The sequence below is a fragment of the Erpetoichthys calabaricus genome, chromosome 8 (genome assembly GCF_900747795.2).
Source record: "Erpetoichthys calabaricus chromosome 8, fErpCal1.3, whole genome shotgun sequence".
Classification (NCBI taxonomy): domain Eukaryota; kingdom Metazoa; phylum Chordata; class Cladistia; order Polypteriformes; family Polypteridae; genus Erpetoichthys; species Erpetoichthys calabaricus.
Window position 1 is genome coordinate 79,968,713 of NC_041401.2, and position 16,982 is coordinate 79,985,694.

At 38.5% G+C, this 16,982-nt stretch overlaps 1 protein-coding gene across 1 annotated transcript; it reads left to right on the top strand.

Moving 5' to 3' along the window:
- The first annotated feature begins 825 nt into the window (after positions 1-825).
- On the top strand, positions 826-16,982 carry smg8 (SMG8 nonsense mediated mRNA decay factor). Its single transcript, XM_028806949.2, has 4 exons — positions 826-2,384; positions 4,285-4,430; positions 9,470-10,339; positions 16,276-16,982. Exons 1-4 carry the CDS (start codon positions 866-868, stop codon positions 16,486-16,488), a joined length of 2,748 nt encoding a protein of 915 aa, XP_028662782.1. The 5' UTR covers positions 826-865; the 3' UTR covers positions 16,489-16,982.

Sequence of the window (16,982 nt, forward strand, 5' to 3'; positions counted from 1 at the left end):
ACTTATTTTATGTTTAACTCTTGGAATAACTAGAAAGCCACTATTAGAACATCTAACATTACAACGAGGGGTCTTGTTCAGAAAGCATACGCCACTTGAGACGGCCTTCCCCTCTCCCAACACTAACCTTAAGGACAATAAAATAGGTCCCTGATGTTAAGACACTATTTTAGAAATAAAATGATAACAGAAATGTGAAACCTACTTATATACCTAATCTTAATTATTGTGAACAACCAAGTGGCGGCTACTTTTTGACCAAGAGCCTAACTTAGGATGTTGGGAGACAGGCACTCCTAGATATCAGAAGTAGCAGGACTATTTAAGGTTTTACATGCCTTTAGTAGAAGGACCGACCCAAGGGCATACGGCACCCCTACGCAGGGTGGGATTGGGGATTTCTCCCTTGAATGTATTAGTGTTGACTAGTTGAAAAACAGCTTATCTATTAGCTAAATCGTTTCAAATTTAAAAGGTTAGTCATTCCGTCTCGTGCAAGAGCAGCTTATTTGTAATTTAGAATAAACACTTCGGGCAGTTTTCTACTTCGCATTGTCGAACCATATAATGATCAGTTGTCACATGTACTGTTACGAGCAACGTCGAGAAAAGAAAAGTTGTATATGTCAATTGCAAAATTCCGCTAGGCTCGTCTTAAAATAAAGTCACAATAAATGTTTGAAACCAAACGTCGCTAGATATATCGACAACTCCGCTAAATTGAAAATACAACACGCTGGTCGGCACTGTATTCACGTTAATATAAGGTTCAATAAAGTTACATTCAAAACATTAGGAAGTGCACCAACACATCCATCCGTCTAAAACAGTTGCCTGAATACTTTGTTCCGCCTAGTATATAAACATGGCGGGACCCATGCCTATTTCATCGCTGTTACTTTCGGAACTGAAAGAGGACCCCTTGTACAGGGAAGAAGGTCTTTGTGTGTTGGGAATTTTCGGGAAGAGCACTCTGCAGGCGGACGCCGCAAAAGAACGCTTGGTCGCCTCACTAACGGAGCGGCATGTATTCCCCTTGCTTGGGCCGGAAGATTCTCCTGCTGATGATGGGCTTATTCAGGCTTATTACCAGGCTGAGAACCGGGTCCTGTATCTTATGCTCAACTCTGTGTGCGACGGACAGCAGCTTCTACTAGCTTGTGAAGCCCTGGAAGCAGGTTGCGGACATGCAGAAGCCCATGAACGTTGGAAGGCGGCCGAAAGACGGCTATGCCTGCGGCTTCTCTACCTCTTTTCGTTGTGCCACATTCTGCTACTTGTCCACCCAAGTTGCGGCTTCGATGTCACCTATGACCGACTGTTCCGAGCCCTCGATGCTTTACGCCAGAAACTGCTGCCTCTGCTACGTGCAGCCATCAAAGACTGTCCGGTGTCCAAGGAATGGCGGCTCAATTGCAGACCCTGCCCGCCTCGCCTTCTCTTCGTCTTTCAGCTGAACGGTGTCTTGCGAGTTAGTGGTGCGGGATCAGCTGCACCTGCAGATGTCACAGGGAACAACCCAGAGAAGCCCAAAAAGCACTCCCCACGGAGGCGACTCCAGCACGCACTTGAAGACCAGATTTACCGCATTTTTCGCAAGAGCCGCGTCCTCACCAACCAGAGTATCAACTGTCTCTTCACAGTACCGGCCAACCAGGCCTTCGTGTACGTGCTGCCTGGACCAGAGGACGACCCGGTGAGCGCTTTATTGGGTCAGCTGCGATCGCAATGCTCCCTAAGAGAGAGCGAGACACTGACGGGCCCCAGACGCTACCAGCAGCTGCGCCATTTAGCTCGCCAACCGTCCTTCAGCGTGGAGAGCAGCCCTGGATCACCAGGTAGCGGCCAGTTGGTGGACTGCACCCTCAGGGAGTTCCTTTGGCAACATATTGATCTTGTTCTGACCAAGAAGGGCTTTGATGACAGCGTTGGTCGCAACCCACAACCCTCTCATTTCGAGCTACCCACTTACAGTAAGTGGGCGCAGGTAGCACTGCGGCTCTACCATGTGCTACTGGATGACAAGGATGAAGAACTGGCTGAGCTGGCACACAAAGTTCAGGGGCAGTTAAAGGTGCTGGAAAGTTTTCTGGATGCTGATGCTAAGTTTTCAGAGAATCGGTGCCAGAAAGCCTTACCCCTAGCCCACAGTGCCTATCAGTCCAATTTGCCCCACAACTATACTACCACGGTGCATAAAAACCAGTTGGCCCAGGCCCTGCGGATATACAGTCAACATGCTCGTGGGGTGGCTTTCCAGAGGTATGCCATGCAACTTCATGAAGACTGTTACAAGTTTTGGAGCAATGGACACCAGCTCTGTGAAGAACGCAGCCTTACTGACCAGCACTGCGTGCACAAGTTTCATCTTCTTCCCAAGCCAGGTCAGAAATTTGTGTAGGATTTTGGCTTAAGTGGTGTATCGGCTCACTTCCATCATTTTTTTTAAGCCTTCCTTAGAGTTTCTGAAATTAACAAGTGACTAGGGTGGCAGTAAGAGATGTGCATTGATTACTCCCTTAAACTTTATGGAAAGTCTGTTTGGATTGAACTTGAGGTGGCAGGGAGTTACAGAAGTTTAAGGCAATTGTGTCTTTTTTTGTACACTTATACATTTTCATAAGTAGACAAAAATGTTATAGAAATTACTAGGCTGACAATGGTGTTATTATAATGTTATTATAATTATTATTATTATTATAATGGTGTTACCCATATTGACAGAGAACAGATGAAATACCATAGAGACAGCGAGTGGGATCCACATTGGTTGTCAGAGAATGTATCCAAACATAAGACATCTGAGAAACAAGAGGAGACCATTCAGCCCTTTAAACTCATTTGTGTAATAGCTAAGCTATAACAATATCTCATCCAGATACATCTTAAAGGTTGTTAAGGTTTCTGCTTCTTGTACATGGATTGGTGGTTTTATTCTAGTTTCCCACACTTCTTTGCATAAGGAAGTGCTTCCTGGCCTCAGTCCTAAATGCACTCACCTGGGTATAATTCTCGAGTTTGGCAGAGTGCCACATGTCCTTAAGTCTGGTAATGTACTTGGTTGCTCATCTCTTAAAAGCTTCAAGTGCTGCTATGTCTTTTTTGTAGCATGGTGGCCAGATCTGCACACATTACTCCAGATGCAACTAGTGCATTATATGGCCAAGTATAATGTCCCTAAATTTAAAGTCAAAATGTTTTTACGATATAACCAAACATTTAATTTGCCTTTTTGATTGCTTACATGATGAAAATGTTGTGTCAACATGAGCCCTTAAATCCTTTTCAGAGGATGCTTTCTTTAGGGCATTTTCTTCCATCTTGTATTCATAATTGATGTTCTTTTTGCCCATGTGTAGCGCATCGCACTTATCTACATTAATCTGCATTTTCCAAGTGTTCACCCAGTTTTAATGCTTGTTCAGTTTTTTTTTTTTTTTTTTTTTTTTTTGCAGTTCCTTCAACTTTCATGTTATGTGCAAATTTCATATATTTACTAACTATATATACCAAACTCAATGTCGGTAACATAAATCAGAAAAAGTAATGGTCCAAGGACTGACCCCTGAAAGACTCTACTGATAACCTCACTCCACATAGAGTATTAGCCTCTTATCTGTATGTACCCTTTGTATCCTGCTGATTAACCAACTTGAGATCTAGTTTTGTAGGTTACCTCTAATGCCTACAGCTTTTAGTTTCGGCATTAATCTTCTGTGTTGGACTGTATCAAAAGCTTTTTGAAAGCCAAAGTAAATGATGTCATATGCTTTGTTTTTGTCAACTGCTATAGTTGCCTGTTCAAAAAATCTAAAAGATTTGTTTGGTAGAATTTTCCTCTCATTAACCCATACTGGCTGTTATTTAGTGTATTATGTTCATATTGGTACTTTTCTAACTTATTTCTTATTACAGTTTCCACAATTTCATTTGGTAAATACAAATGTGAATAAACAGCACAAGTTAAAATTGTAATTACAGTGGGGGACCAGAAATTGTTCTTACAATTGCACTGATGTGAAGTGACAGACCAAGAGAGGCCCAGGAAGGACTTGTGCAACCAAGATAACTAACACAGGCCATTAGAAAGAAATATACAATTTCTGATTGGGACGCATGCATTGTTCACAGAACTCTTCCTTTATTTTTTCCTTCATGCATTTGTCACCATACACTTTTGTCCTGCACACTGTCTGCCTGTTTATACCTTCAATTCATTTTAATTGCTAAACAAGTACAGCATGTTTTAAAATTCTGTTTGTGCTTTTTTTTTTTTTTTTGAAGGAGAAAAGCCAGAGATGGATCGTAACCCACCCATTCTCTTCCATAACAGCCGAGGAAGATCAACTAGTGCTTGCAACTGTGGTCGCAAACAAGCTCCAAGGGAGGACCCATTTGATATTAAGGCAGCCAATTATGACTTTTATCAGGTCAGCTGGCTGGGGAAATTCTTTAACTGGTTTTCTTTTAAAAGTTCCACAGGGTTTTAATTTGTAAGAATTTTAAACTTCAAGGTGTTTGTTTTTTTTTTTTTTTTTTTTTTTTTTTTTAACTTATTTGTTACGTCGGAATATTTTAAACAAAGTACGATAAATACACGAATACATGAATGTATTATCAAATGTGACAATAAATAACATAACCATATGTGAACATAAATAATTAACTTTTAGAAAATGTTTTTTGTTGCTTATTTATTTATAAACTAATTATTTCTTCATTTATTTGTTTCAGTAGCATCACACACAATATGAAATACAAAATGAAATGAAAGCTGTCATTTTCACCCATCAAAGTTGAGAGGGTGAGCTCTAGCGTGTACTGTTTCTTGACCTGTGAATTCCTATTGCTTAAAGTTGTGACTGTGTGTGTCCATAATAGATATGAGTGCAGGAAAAACATTGCCCCGAATTACTGTGTGAACTGTCTACTTTAATTCAGCCAGCTTTGAAATCATCTCGGGAGTATGCTTCTGAAGTATTTGCTTATAAATGTGGCACTAGATGACCGAAGATTTACAGGCATTCTACCGACAATTCGCCTGTCAAAAAAACACAGTGCTCACTAGATGCCACAATCTCAGATTTGACGCTTGAAAAAAAGTTTTCATTTCTTTGTGTATTTCATGTTGCGTGTGGTGTCACTGAAATAAATGAAGAAATAAATACATAAAGAATTGAACCACAAAAAACATATTTTTAATGAGGCATTTAATTATTTCTGTTCATACATTATGTTTTTATTGTCACATTTCAAAAAGCATTTATTCATTTGCTTGTTTATTTAATTTTGTCAAAAATATCCCCCCATAATGTGTTACCTAGCTTAATGTGGTTAACTTATTTTGCTATTGAAGTACTAGTGAATTAATTTTTTCCCTTTTAAGATTTTGTTATGAACAAATTAAAATTAGATGTTTTCAGTGTGTTAAGGCAATGATGTAGTGTAATTTAAAAAACATTGATTGGAAATCACTATAGTGTTTAATATCTGAACTACCCATATAAATTACCTTTTATCCTTTTATCCTGTTAAAATTTTATTTCTGAATGAGATTTGGCAAATAGGTGCAATTTGCAATGCATCTTAATGTCATATTTATCCATCAATGCATATTCTGTCCACGTAAATCTTGTTGAGACTTGTGTGTTCTGATAAACTAGCACTCTGTGTATTATTGATTCCCATCTTGTGCCGGAAAAGGCTTCAGCAGATGTAAATCCCATTGAGATTCCTAATTTAATGATATTTAGGATTATGAAAATGAAATGAAGCAGAGTGTTACCAAGAACACATACACTGTAATCAGACAACATGCCTTTATCAAATGTGATTTTAAAAACTGAGGGTTCAACTGTTAATAGATATTTTTACAATTTGAGTTCAGGCAGTTTAATGGCATACTCAGGGTTACAGGAAGAAGCAGAAAATAACCTACAAAATTGCAAGCTCAAGTATTTTTAACAATTAAACCCTGCTACCTACCAGGTAGTTTTGAGAAAAATATAAAGAAGATTAAAAAGCAGCCATGTAAATTCTCAATTTTCTACTTGGTGTACTATGCAAATATCTACTGTATAGTATGGTACAGCCAGTGTGCAAGTAATGTCTCATTTAACATTCTGACCCATAGTGAGAAAATAACAGAAACAGAGCCATCGTTTTGGTTCTTGGTGTTAGAGGAAAACGGGCATTATTAGTCTTCTCCTGATTCTGTGGTAGTACTATACTGTTTTATGCACAGTGCAGCTGGACTTGAGTTTCCATGCAGGTGTCCCAGTCATCTGAATTATTTTTTTCTGCCCTTTGTGATTGAGTTACTATGGAACAACAACATTTATTTATATAGCACATTTTCATACAAAAAGTAGCTCAAAGTGCTTTACATAATGAAGAAAAGAAGAATAGAAGACAAATAAGAAATTAAAATAAGACAACCTTATTTAACATAAAAAGGAGTAAGGTCCGATGGCCAGGGTGGACAGAAAAAACAAAAAAAAACTCCAGAAGGCTGGAGAAAAAAATAAAATCTGTAGGGGTTCCAGGCCACGAGACCGCCCAGTCCCCTTTGGGCATTCTACCTAACATAAATGAAATAGTCCTCTTTGTAGTTAGGGTTCTCACGGAGTCACTTGATGCTGATGGTTATACAGACTTCTGGCTTTTAATCCATCCATCATTGTTGGAACATCATGGTGCTTTGGGTAGATGGTGGTGGCACAAGCCACCACCAATAGGACACCGGAAAAGGAAACAGAAGAGAGAGTAGGGGTTAGTACAAATTTTGAATGAATAGTTATTATAATGAATTGGATATACAGAGTGTCAGGATTAAATTACAGTGAAGTTATGAGAAGGCCATGTTAAAGTAATGTGTTTTCAGTAGTTTTTTAAAGTGCTCCACTGTATTAGCCTGGCGAATTCCTACTGGCAGGCTATTCCAGATTTTAGGTGCATAACAGCAGAAGGCCGCCTCACCACTTCTTTTAAGTTTTGCTCTTGGAATTCTAAGGAGACACTCAGTTGAGGATCTGAGGTTGCGATTTGGAATATAAGGTGTCAGACATTCCGATATATAAGACGGGACGAGATTATTTAAAGCTTTATAAACCATAAGCAGAATTTTAAAGTCAATTCTGAATGACACAGGTAACCAGTGTAGTGACATCAAAACTGGAGAAATGTGTTCGGATTTTCTTTTCCTGGTAAGGATTCTAGCAGCTGCATTCTGCACTAATTGCAAACGATTGATGTCTTTTTTGGGTAGTCCTGAGAGGAGTGCATTACAGTAATCTAGCCGACTAAAGACAAACGCATGAACTAATTTCTCTGCATCTTTCGATGATATAAGAGGTCTAACTTTTGCTATGTTCCTTAGGTGAAAAAATGCTGTCCTAGTGATCTTATTAATATGCGATTTAAAATTCAGATTACAATCAACGGTTACCCCTAAGCTTTTTACCTCCGATTTGACTTTTAATCCTAATGCATCCAGTTTATTTCTAATAGCCTCATTGTATCCATTATTGCCAATCACTAAGATTTCGGTTTTTTCTTTATTTAATTTGAGAAAGTTACTATTCATCCATTCTGAGATACAGGTTAGACATTGTGTTAGCGAATCAAGAGATTTGGGGTCATCAGGTGCTATTGATAAATACAGCTGTGTGTCATCAGCATAGCTGTGGTAGCTCACGTTATGTCCCGAGATAATCTGACCTAATGGAAGCATGTAGATTGAGAAGAGCAGCGGACCCAGGATAGAGCCTTGTGGAACACCATATAGAATATCATGTGTCTTTGAGTTATAATTACCACAACTAACAAAGAATTTTCTCCCTGCCAGGTAGGATTCAAACCAATTTAAGACACTGCCAGAGAGGCCCACCCATTGACTAAGGCGATTCTTAAGAATATTATGATCAATGGTGTCAAATGCGGCACTCAAATCTAAGAGGATGAGAACAGATAAATGGCCTCTGTCTGCATTTACCCTCAAGTCATTTACTACTTTAACGAGTGCAGTTTCTGTGCTGTGATTTGTTCTAAAACCTGACTGAAATTTATCAAGAATAGCATGTTTATTGAGGTGCTCATTTAACTGCATAATGACTGCCTTCTCTAGAATTTTACTTAAGAAAGGCAGGTTAGAGATGGGTCTATAATTTTCAAGAGCAGAGGGGTCGAGATTATTTTTCTTAAGTAGGGGTTTAACTACCGCAGTCTTAAGACAGTCTGGGAAGACCCCCGTATCTAATGACGAATTTACTATGTCAAGAACATTATCAATAAGCACACCCGATACTTCTTTGAAAAAATTTGTTGGTATTGGGTCAAGGGCACAGGTGGATGGTTTCATTTGAGAAATTATTTTATGTAAATCAGGTAAATCTATCCTAGTGAAAGACTCTAATTTATTTATTATGGAGTACTGGGGTTTCGGAGGATCCTTAGTGTTGGGGAGATATACTATGTTATTTCTAATATCATTAATTTTTTGATTGAAAAATACAGCAATAGCCTCACAGGTTTTACTGGAAGTACTTAGGAGGCATTCCTTTGAGTTACCTGGGTTGGAAGTGTATTAGGGCCATGGAGAAGGAAAAAAAAACACAAACACAGTGAAGAAAAAAACGTGTATGTTAAGAATAAAGTGAACATTTCAATTTTATTTTCAACATAAAATTTTTTTTTTTCCACAGTGTCCATAATTTTTTTTTTTCCTAATATGCTTCTGTTGTGTTACAGTGTGAAGGTTTTTTCCACAATTCTTCAGGTCCTTGTCATTGCATTTTGAATCAACTTAAAATAAAAGATAAATGAAGATTAGAAATAAAACAGGCAAGCTGTCTGTAAATAATGCTTGGAACCAGTCCCCCTCATAATCTCTCTACATTTTTCTCATCACTTACAATTAAATGAGTATGCATTGCATACAGTTTATGTTAATAAAATTCACCAACAGCTACAATTAGCATTTATTTATATTTCTCCATATACAACTGGTAATTAAAAAAACATTTTCCTTAGAGGAAATATGTTAACATTAGCTTATGATGTATGCTGCAGATCATACAGTATTGTTTGATTTTTTAAAAGGATGTCTCATGACTTAAGTCATATGTCCAGTTTAATGCGAATGTAGAATAAGATATATGGGCAATAAAGAGAAATATCTTTGTGTGTTTTATATGAAATAAGTTGTTTTAATCTACACTGTTTATGAGTGGGAAAAAATGTGTTTGTTTTTGACAAGTGAAATATGAACATTTTCAGTTTTACTTTAATATGTGTTCTGATATGTGCTGTGACTGTTGTTACAATAATTCATCTCCAAAAGTCTTTCAGTGCTGGTTAATTCTGTAATTTTTTTTTATTAGTTTTAATGAAGGTGATCCACAAACACTGCAGTGTGTGCCACTGTAGACCACGCTATATCTTAATTGTCTTTTTATTTATTACTTTTTAGATGTTAGAAGAGAAGTGTTGCTGGAAGCTTGAGCATATACACTTTCCAATATTCCAGTCAAGCACTTTGGATCCAGAGCCTGTTCATAATGAGGCTTCCCCAACTATAGAGCCTGAAGCTGAAGGGGAGCCTGAGAAGATCAAGGACAAAGATGCTACAGGTCACTCTCCAGGAGAGGGAACTAACCTAAGTTTGGCACTAAGTTTGGGCCAGTCTGCTGACAGCTTAGGACCATATGGAGGGGTTGAGGGTACAGAAGGTCAAGAGAAGAGACCCGGTTTAGTAGACAGACAGCCTTCCACAGTTGAATATCTTCCTGGCATGATCAATTCAGGCTGCCCAAAAGGACTGCTTCCCAAATTCTCTAGTTGGTCTTTAGTTAAGCTTGGTCCTGCCAAAGCCTACAATTTCCATACTGGTTTGGATCAACCTGGCTTTTTGCCCAATTCTGCTTTTCTTCTGCCATGGGACATAATGATTCGGCGTTCTGAGGAGGACATGGGACAAGCTGAGCAATTTGACAGTGGTCCTTGCTCCTGGCCTGCACCAAATAAGACATTGCAAGGAAAACGTGGAGGCTTAGGCCTTGGAAGAGGGCGTCGTCGTGATGATGTAGCAAGAGCTTTTGTCGGGTTTGAATATGAAGATGGTCGAGGCCGCCGTTTTATGAGCTCAGGGCCTGACAAGGTGATGAAAGTTTTGGGCCCTGGTGGACCCAAAGAACCAGCTGCTCGTGTCCTTAGCTCTGACATGCCTCTATACATCCCTTCTCCATCACAAGGCCGTGGTCTCAAGCCACACTACTCACAGCTTGCCCGGCTGTTCGTTGTGGTTCCAGATGCACCTTTAGAAGTCGTCCTTACACCACAGGTAGTAAACAAGACAGATTTTGAACTCTAAAAGCTTTTTTCTTTATGTATAAGGTCTGCTTGAAACGTTTTGAGACTACACCCGTCTTTTTTTTTTTTTTATTTTGCTTTCCCTACTATACACTTCTTTCAGCGCTCCTAAAACCTTTGGAAGAAGTGTAGAATCAGATTTTTTGACATTGTCATAAAGAGAGTGGTCATAGGTGTTATCACTTTTTCATCATATGAAAATTTCCTTCACTGAAAATTGTTTTGGAGTTTAGGAAATGCCACATCAGCTGAAGGCTGCTGCCCTTCTTACCGCTCCTTATGCATTTTATATCTTTGTTGTATGGTTGAAGAAACATCACTTACAGATACATGGCAAAATGAGGTTTAAACCATTGGGCATGATAACTCAAGGACTATACACAAGTTAATTATGCTCATGGAGTTTAGTCACGCGCATATGAAGTACACGTAGTCTCAGAACATTTCATTCGGTCCTCATAATAGATTTATTGCTTCTGGAGAGTTTGTAACAGTTATTTAATAATTAGCTAATTCTTATTGTAGGTATTGGCAATGCTCTAAATTGCCAGGTAGTATTTACCTTGTTAGTGGTCTTCACAGAGCATATATTGATATATATGGTTCAGTATATCTGACATGTTGTGTAAGGAAATAAGGGTAAAATACACTTCCACAAATGATTTGTATATATTTACGTACAGCCATTTATCATGAATCTCCAGGAAGCCACTGTTCTGTATCTATGATGTTCACTTCACTTTAATGAATCACTTATTTTCTCAGTGATGACGTGGAGAAAGGGAATCCCAACAGGTAACAATGCTTTGCAAAAGTATTCAGTTTTCTGATTTTACTGAATAACATGACATTTGTTTCTCTGTGATACTTATTTCAAAGTGCTGGAAGTAATTTTTTTACTCATATATTTAATTTTAGAAAAAAAAAGAAGTGGGAAAAGGGATTATACTGTTTGAATAAATATGAAATGTCCATATTAGAGAGCAGCAATAACAACTTCGTCTTTTAGAGTTAGAATGTAGCAGATTTGCTCCAGGTTGTTCAAGTTAGTCGATCACACATACACACCACAGTTTTCAGATATGTAGTGTCCAAATCATTGAGATCAGGGTTTTGAATGGACTGTTGTAGGATTTTCAAGTATTTGTCCTTAAGAGTCACCTTGGTCTTATGGTAGAGATCACTGTCCTACTGAAAGATTAACTTTCACCCAAGCTTCATTTTTCAGCATGCCAAAACAGATTCTCTTGCAGTGTTTACTTTTATTTTCCACCATCCAGTCATTCTTCTGTTTTATACTGATGGCCAGTGTCTCCTGGTGAAAAGCTGCTTAACAGTACAATACTTTCACCACCTCCACCATATTTTACTGTAGGAATGGTTCTTTTTGAGGTATGATCAGTGTTCCTTTTGTACTCCATACATCTCTTTGGACTGTGGCAAAACATTTGGTGTCATTTGATCATACATCTAGGTACAGAAGTATTTGGAGAGTGATACAGTTTTCCTAATTTTGGCTCTGTGTGCCATCACAATGGATTTGAAATGAAGCGATTAAGATGTGATTGAAGTGTAGACTTTCAGCTTTAATTTAAGGCATTTAACAAAAACATTGTATGAGCCATTTATAAAAGACAGCCAATTTTTATACATGGTCTCCTCAGAAGTGTTTAAAGAAACTAACGTAATCATACATATAGCAATCATTTTCAATATTTGGTTGAAAATCCTTTGCAGTCAATGACTGCCTGAAGTCTGGAACACATGGCCTTCTCCAAGTGCTGGGTTTCCACCCTACCGATGCTTTGCCAGGACTTCACTGCAGCAGTCTCCTGTTGCTGCTTGGCAGTTGGACTTTCTGCCTTCAGTTTTGTTTTCAGCAATTGAAATGCATGTCCAGTTGGGTTGAGGTCAGCTAATTGACTTGGTCATTGAAGAATATTCTACTTGTTTGCCTTGAAAAACACTTGGTTTGCCTTTTGCAGTATGTTTTGGCTGATTGTCCATCTGTACTGTGAAGTGTTGTCAGTTTTGCATAATTTTTCTGAATATAAGCAGACTGTATAGTCCTGTATACTTAAGAAATCATCCTGCAACTATTGTCGGCAGTCATATCATCAATAAAAACCAGTGACCCACTTCCGTTGGCAGTCACGCATGCCCATGCCATTACACTGCCTCCACCATTTTTCACAAATGATGCGGTATGCTACAGATCATGAATAGTTTCTTCTCCATATCCATTTATTTAATTTAATTAATCCCATTGGGATTAATAAAGTATCTATCTATCTATCTATCTATCTATCTATCTATCTAGAACATATTGATCTTAATTTTATTTATCCAAAGAAAACTGTTCAAAAACTGGACTGTTTAAAAATATTTTTGGCAAAGTCTAATCTGGCCTTCCTATGCTTGAGGATTTCCAATGCTTTGCACCTTGTGGTATACCCTCTGTATTTACTTTAATGAAGTCTTCTCTTGATTGTAGACTTTGGCAATGAAAGGCCTGCTTCTCAGAGTGTCTTCTTGGTTTGGCTAAATGTTGTGTAGGGCTTTTTCTTCACCAAGGAAAGAATTCTGCGAACATCCAGCACAGTTGTCTTCCATAGCTGACCAGGCCTTCTGGTGTTGCTGAGATCACCAGTGCGTTCCTTCTCTTTAAGAATATGTCAGCAACACATCAATCATGTAATTATGTCTTCATTTCAAATCCATTGTGGTGGCATATACAGCCAAAATTATGAGAATTGTGTCACTGTCCAAATACTTATAGATCTAACTTATAGAGCTGGGTCACTGTCATGCTTTTGTCAGACTCCAGACATGCTTTCATATGTTTCTGTTTGAGTAATGGCTTCTTTTGTGCCACCCTCCTATGCAGAGCCCTTGATATGTTTGATTGGTGCACCTTTACACCAGGGGCCTCATGTATAACGCCGTGCATAGAACTCACACTATAACATGGCGTAAGCACAAAAGCGGGAATGTGCGTACGCACAGAAAAATGCGGATGCAGGAATCTGTACGTACGCAAACTTCCACATTCTTCCGCTACATAAATCCCGATCAGCGTGAAAAGTAACGCACATGCACGCGCCTTCTGTCCCACCCCAACTCCTCCCAGAATTACGCCTCTTTGAATATGCAAATCAATATAAATAGCCTTCTGTGAAAAGACAATGGGAAAAGCACGGGGGAAATATAAGAATTTCAGCGAATACCAAGTGGAGGCAAAGGAAAAACGTACTATTTGTTGGTTTAAACAGTGGTATAATCAACAAAAGGAAGTTGATCGAGTGACAGAGTGTCGGAGAAACTCGAAGGCTCAAGTTCACAAAGTCGCACAGTGCCCGAAATAAAAAAGAAGTCACATATCAAAGTCGCCGTGAAAAGGTGAGTCGTAGCCCACCGTCTGAGTGTCATATGAAAGCTTATTAAGGGTACAGACAAAAAAATAGGCACACAGTGGGGGGGAAAAAAGCACGAAATGTCAACTTCAATCTCGAAATTTCCACTTTAATCACACAGTTTATTTTGACATTAAAGCAGAACATCATAAACTTCATCTTAAAATCGTTTAATTTATTGTTTCTCAAATCCAATTGTAACTAAAGTGGTACGTTAAATGCTTTGTTGTGTATTTGATCTTCTATGTGCTCTATGTGTGTGAATCACTACCTGCTTCTTAAACGGGCTTTCTCTTTCTCCGACAGAACACATAATCCATTACATTCGTGATATTACAGCTCTCTGAATAATTAAAATACTGAGATGTATACGTGATATCTTTTTCATGATGATAGGAATGAAAGCATGTTATTAAACATGGGAACACGGTGGCGCAGTTGCTTGTTCATGTCTCAAGCAAGAGGCTTGCTGCGCCATGCACGACCTTCAATGAAATGATTTATCACAGCAGTACCATCTCTTTCAAACGTACTAACCTCCAATTCCTGTCCTTACTTTTCTTTCTCCAAAATACCCAATCGCCACACAATCAGCTCTGTAATAGACGTGAAGCCATTTGTAAGCTTAAAACACCGATTCTTCAAAACTTTTAAGGAACATTGAAATATCTTCGTAGTACATGTTTAATTATTCTATCCGTCTATCCTTCCAGTGTCGCGTCAGCACGAGCAAGAATACAACGCAATGCAGGAACAATCCCTGAACTAGCTAGCGCTGTGGCACCGTGTCCTCACATGTTTAATTATTAACAATACAGATTATTTAAATGAAGTTAAAGTTTTATCTGTATAATATAATCAACATATTTTGCTGCATTTCATCTTAAAAATGATATCGTCATCATATGTAAATACGCGCTTTATAAAGTGGCGCAGGTTGTGCAATATTATAACTGTTGTGCAAGTTTACAGTGAGGTGATTGTACTTATAAGTACAAACAGTTCTACAAGGAGCACTTGATGGACTGATTGAGTGTGTTTATAGTTCTTGTTGTGAAACTTTTTCTAAACCGCCAAGTCCGTACAGGGAAGTCTCTGAAGCGTTTTGCTGTGGCTCAGGCAGCATCTGCTTCATGCTGTGTACCGATAATTCTCTTTCCGATCAGCTGCTGCTGTGATTCCCCACTCAGATACAGTGATATAAATACTCCCAAGTGGTGCAGTGAGAGTAATATGGAAAAAGATGATCTGCTGTGGCAACCCTTAACAGGAGCAGCTGAAAGAAGAAGATGCAGTGAGAGTAACAACGCTAAAGCAGTTATGGTATTTGGAATACTATGGCTACTCCCTGGACCATTATATTGCTGCAGGTTAATTATAATCAGATGCATTACACTAATAAACAATATGCAGTTAGTTTCAGTGTATTTATAAAGCCGCGTCAGGAATGTGGATCTAAGAAAGAAAGGGTGATGACACAGGAACAGTAGCACTGCTTTGACGCTGGGTGCCGCCAGTCTGCAAAACCGAGCGGAGAAATTGCGTACGCCATGGTATGAGGTACCGTGGAAATGTGCGTGGCTTTACGCCAAGTTTAGGTTTTATACATCGCGATTTGAGCGTGGAAACGTTCGTACGCAACATTTCTGTGCGCATGCACCATTTATACATGAGGCCCCAGGTCTCTGCTATTGAACTCTGTTGCTTGTATAAGGTGATTGTATGTCTCCCTGTGTCTTCTCTCATGTTATCTCCTTCTTGTTTGTAAAGAAGGTTTTGAGGGATGATCTTTTCCAGACGGTGTCTTTGCTTTTTAAATATTGAACCAACAGTACCCACTGGGATATTAAAATATTTGGATATTATTTTTTTTACTGTTTTTCTAATTTATACATTTTGCTATTTTATGTCTAACGTCTTTTGCTTGCACTTTTAATTATCTTTTTCACAGCTATCCTTCAGATACACAACCTAAATAATAATTCCTTGAGTTTGGGGATTTTACTTGGAAAATGTTGCAGCTATTATAATGGTGCATTAGGGAGGCCAATTGCAAGACAACTGCATCCTTATTTAGGCAATTGTTTCTAAGCTGTGTAAACTTAAAGCTTCTGCAACAGTGATTGAATGCTTTTGCAAAAACTTGTGAAATAGAGGTAGTCCTGTAAAAAGCAAGTTTGATATTTTTCTTAGGGTTTTTTTCTAACATAAAACAAAGTCACATCAGAAACAATTTTGAGTTTCAGTGCTTTGAAATACAAATTATCACAGAGGATAAAATATATTGGTGCTGAATTTGTAATTTAATAAAATTTAAAGAATTGGTCAAGAGACTGTATAGTTTTGATATTTAATGTATTATAGAATTGTTTGGATGTCAGAATTGTGTTTAAAGTTCAAGAAAAATCTCCTCATACATCAATGGTTATGAACTGTAGATATAATGTATTCTGTAATTTTAGGTGTATTTTTAATTCTCTTTTCTCTAATGCAGGTCCAGCCAGGGCCACCTGCATGTCCTGTGTTTCATCCCGAACAGCCAGAGATCATCTTGCCCCCAGATGGTCTATGGGTCCTACGATTCCCTTATGCCTACGTAACAGATCGTGGCCCGTGCTATCCTCCAAAAGAGAGTCAACCTTTGTCCAGCTATCGGGTCTTGAAGGGCATATTACGAGCCAACACCAGCAGCACACCACCACAGTGAGCACCTAACAGAACAGGAGAGACAGAGCCTTTTCTTACCAGGACTAATGTGTGTTTCTAACTGAATGACACAAACATAACAATTTATACTTGATGCAGATAGCACCAGCTAACCACTTTTGAGGAAAAACGTTTTGCACTTGAATAGTTCTTGCCTCACGAGTTGGCTTTGGTTTTCACTTTTCTTAGATGTGTACTAGTAAGTGCTGACTGTTTTCCTCACATTTTTTTGCATATCTGAAGTTCCAGCTGTAAACTGTTATATGGACTCCTCTAAAACAACAGGAGACAAGACAAATTGTTTGATATAGTGTGGACAGGTGAATTAAGCTTTAAATGAGGCAGTGCTAGGTTATTGAATCTTAAAGACCAGCTACTGTTCAAAAGAAAAAAGTGAACCTCTTACAGATTAATTGAGTAATGGCAACACATCACGTTTGCAAGGAGGTATGCATGAGTTATGAAGGCAGGTACTTCTAATTTGTGCTCAGTAGA

Coding starts and splice junctions, on each gene's coding strand:
- smg8 (XM_028806949.2), top strand. CDS start 866: ATGGCGGGACCCATGCCTATTTCATCGCTGTTACTTTCGGAACTGAAA. Junction 2,385..4,284: donor TCATCTTCTTCCCAAGCCAG/GTCAGAAATTTG, acceptor TTTTTTTTGAAG/GAGAAAAGCCAGAGATGGAT. Junction 4,431..9,469: donor CCAATTATGACTTTTATCAG/GTCAGCTGGCTG, acceptor ATTACTTTTTAG/ATGTTAGAAGAGAAGTGTTG.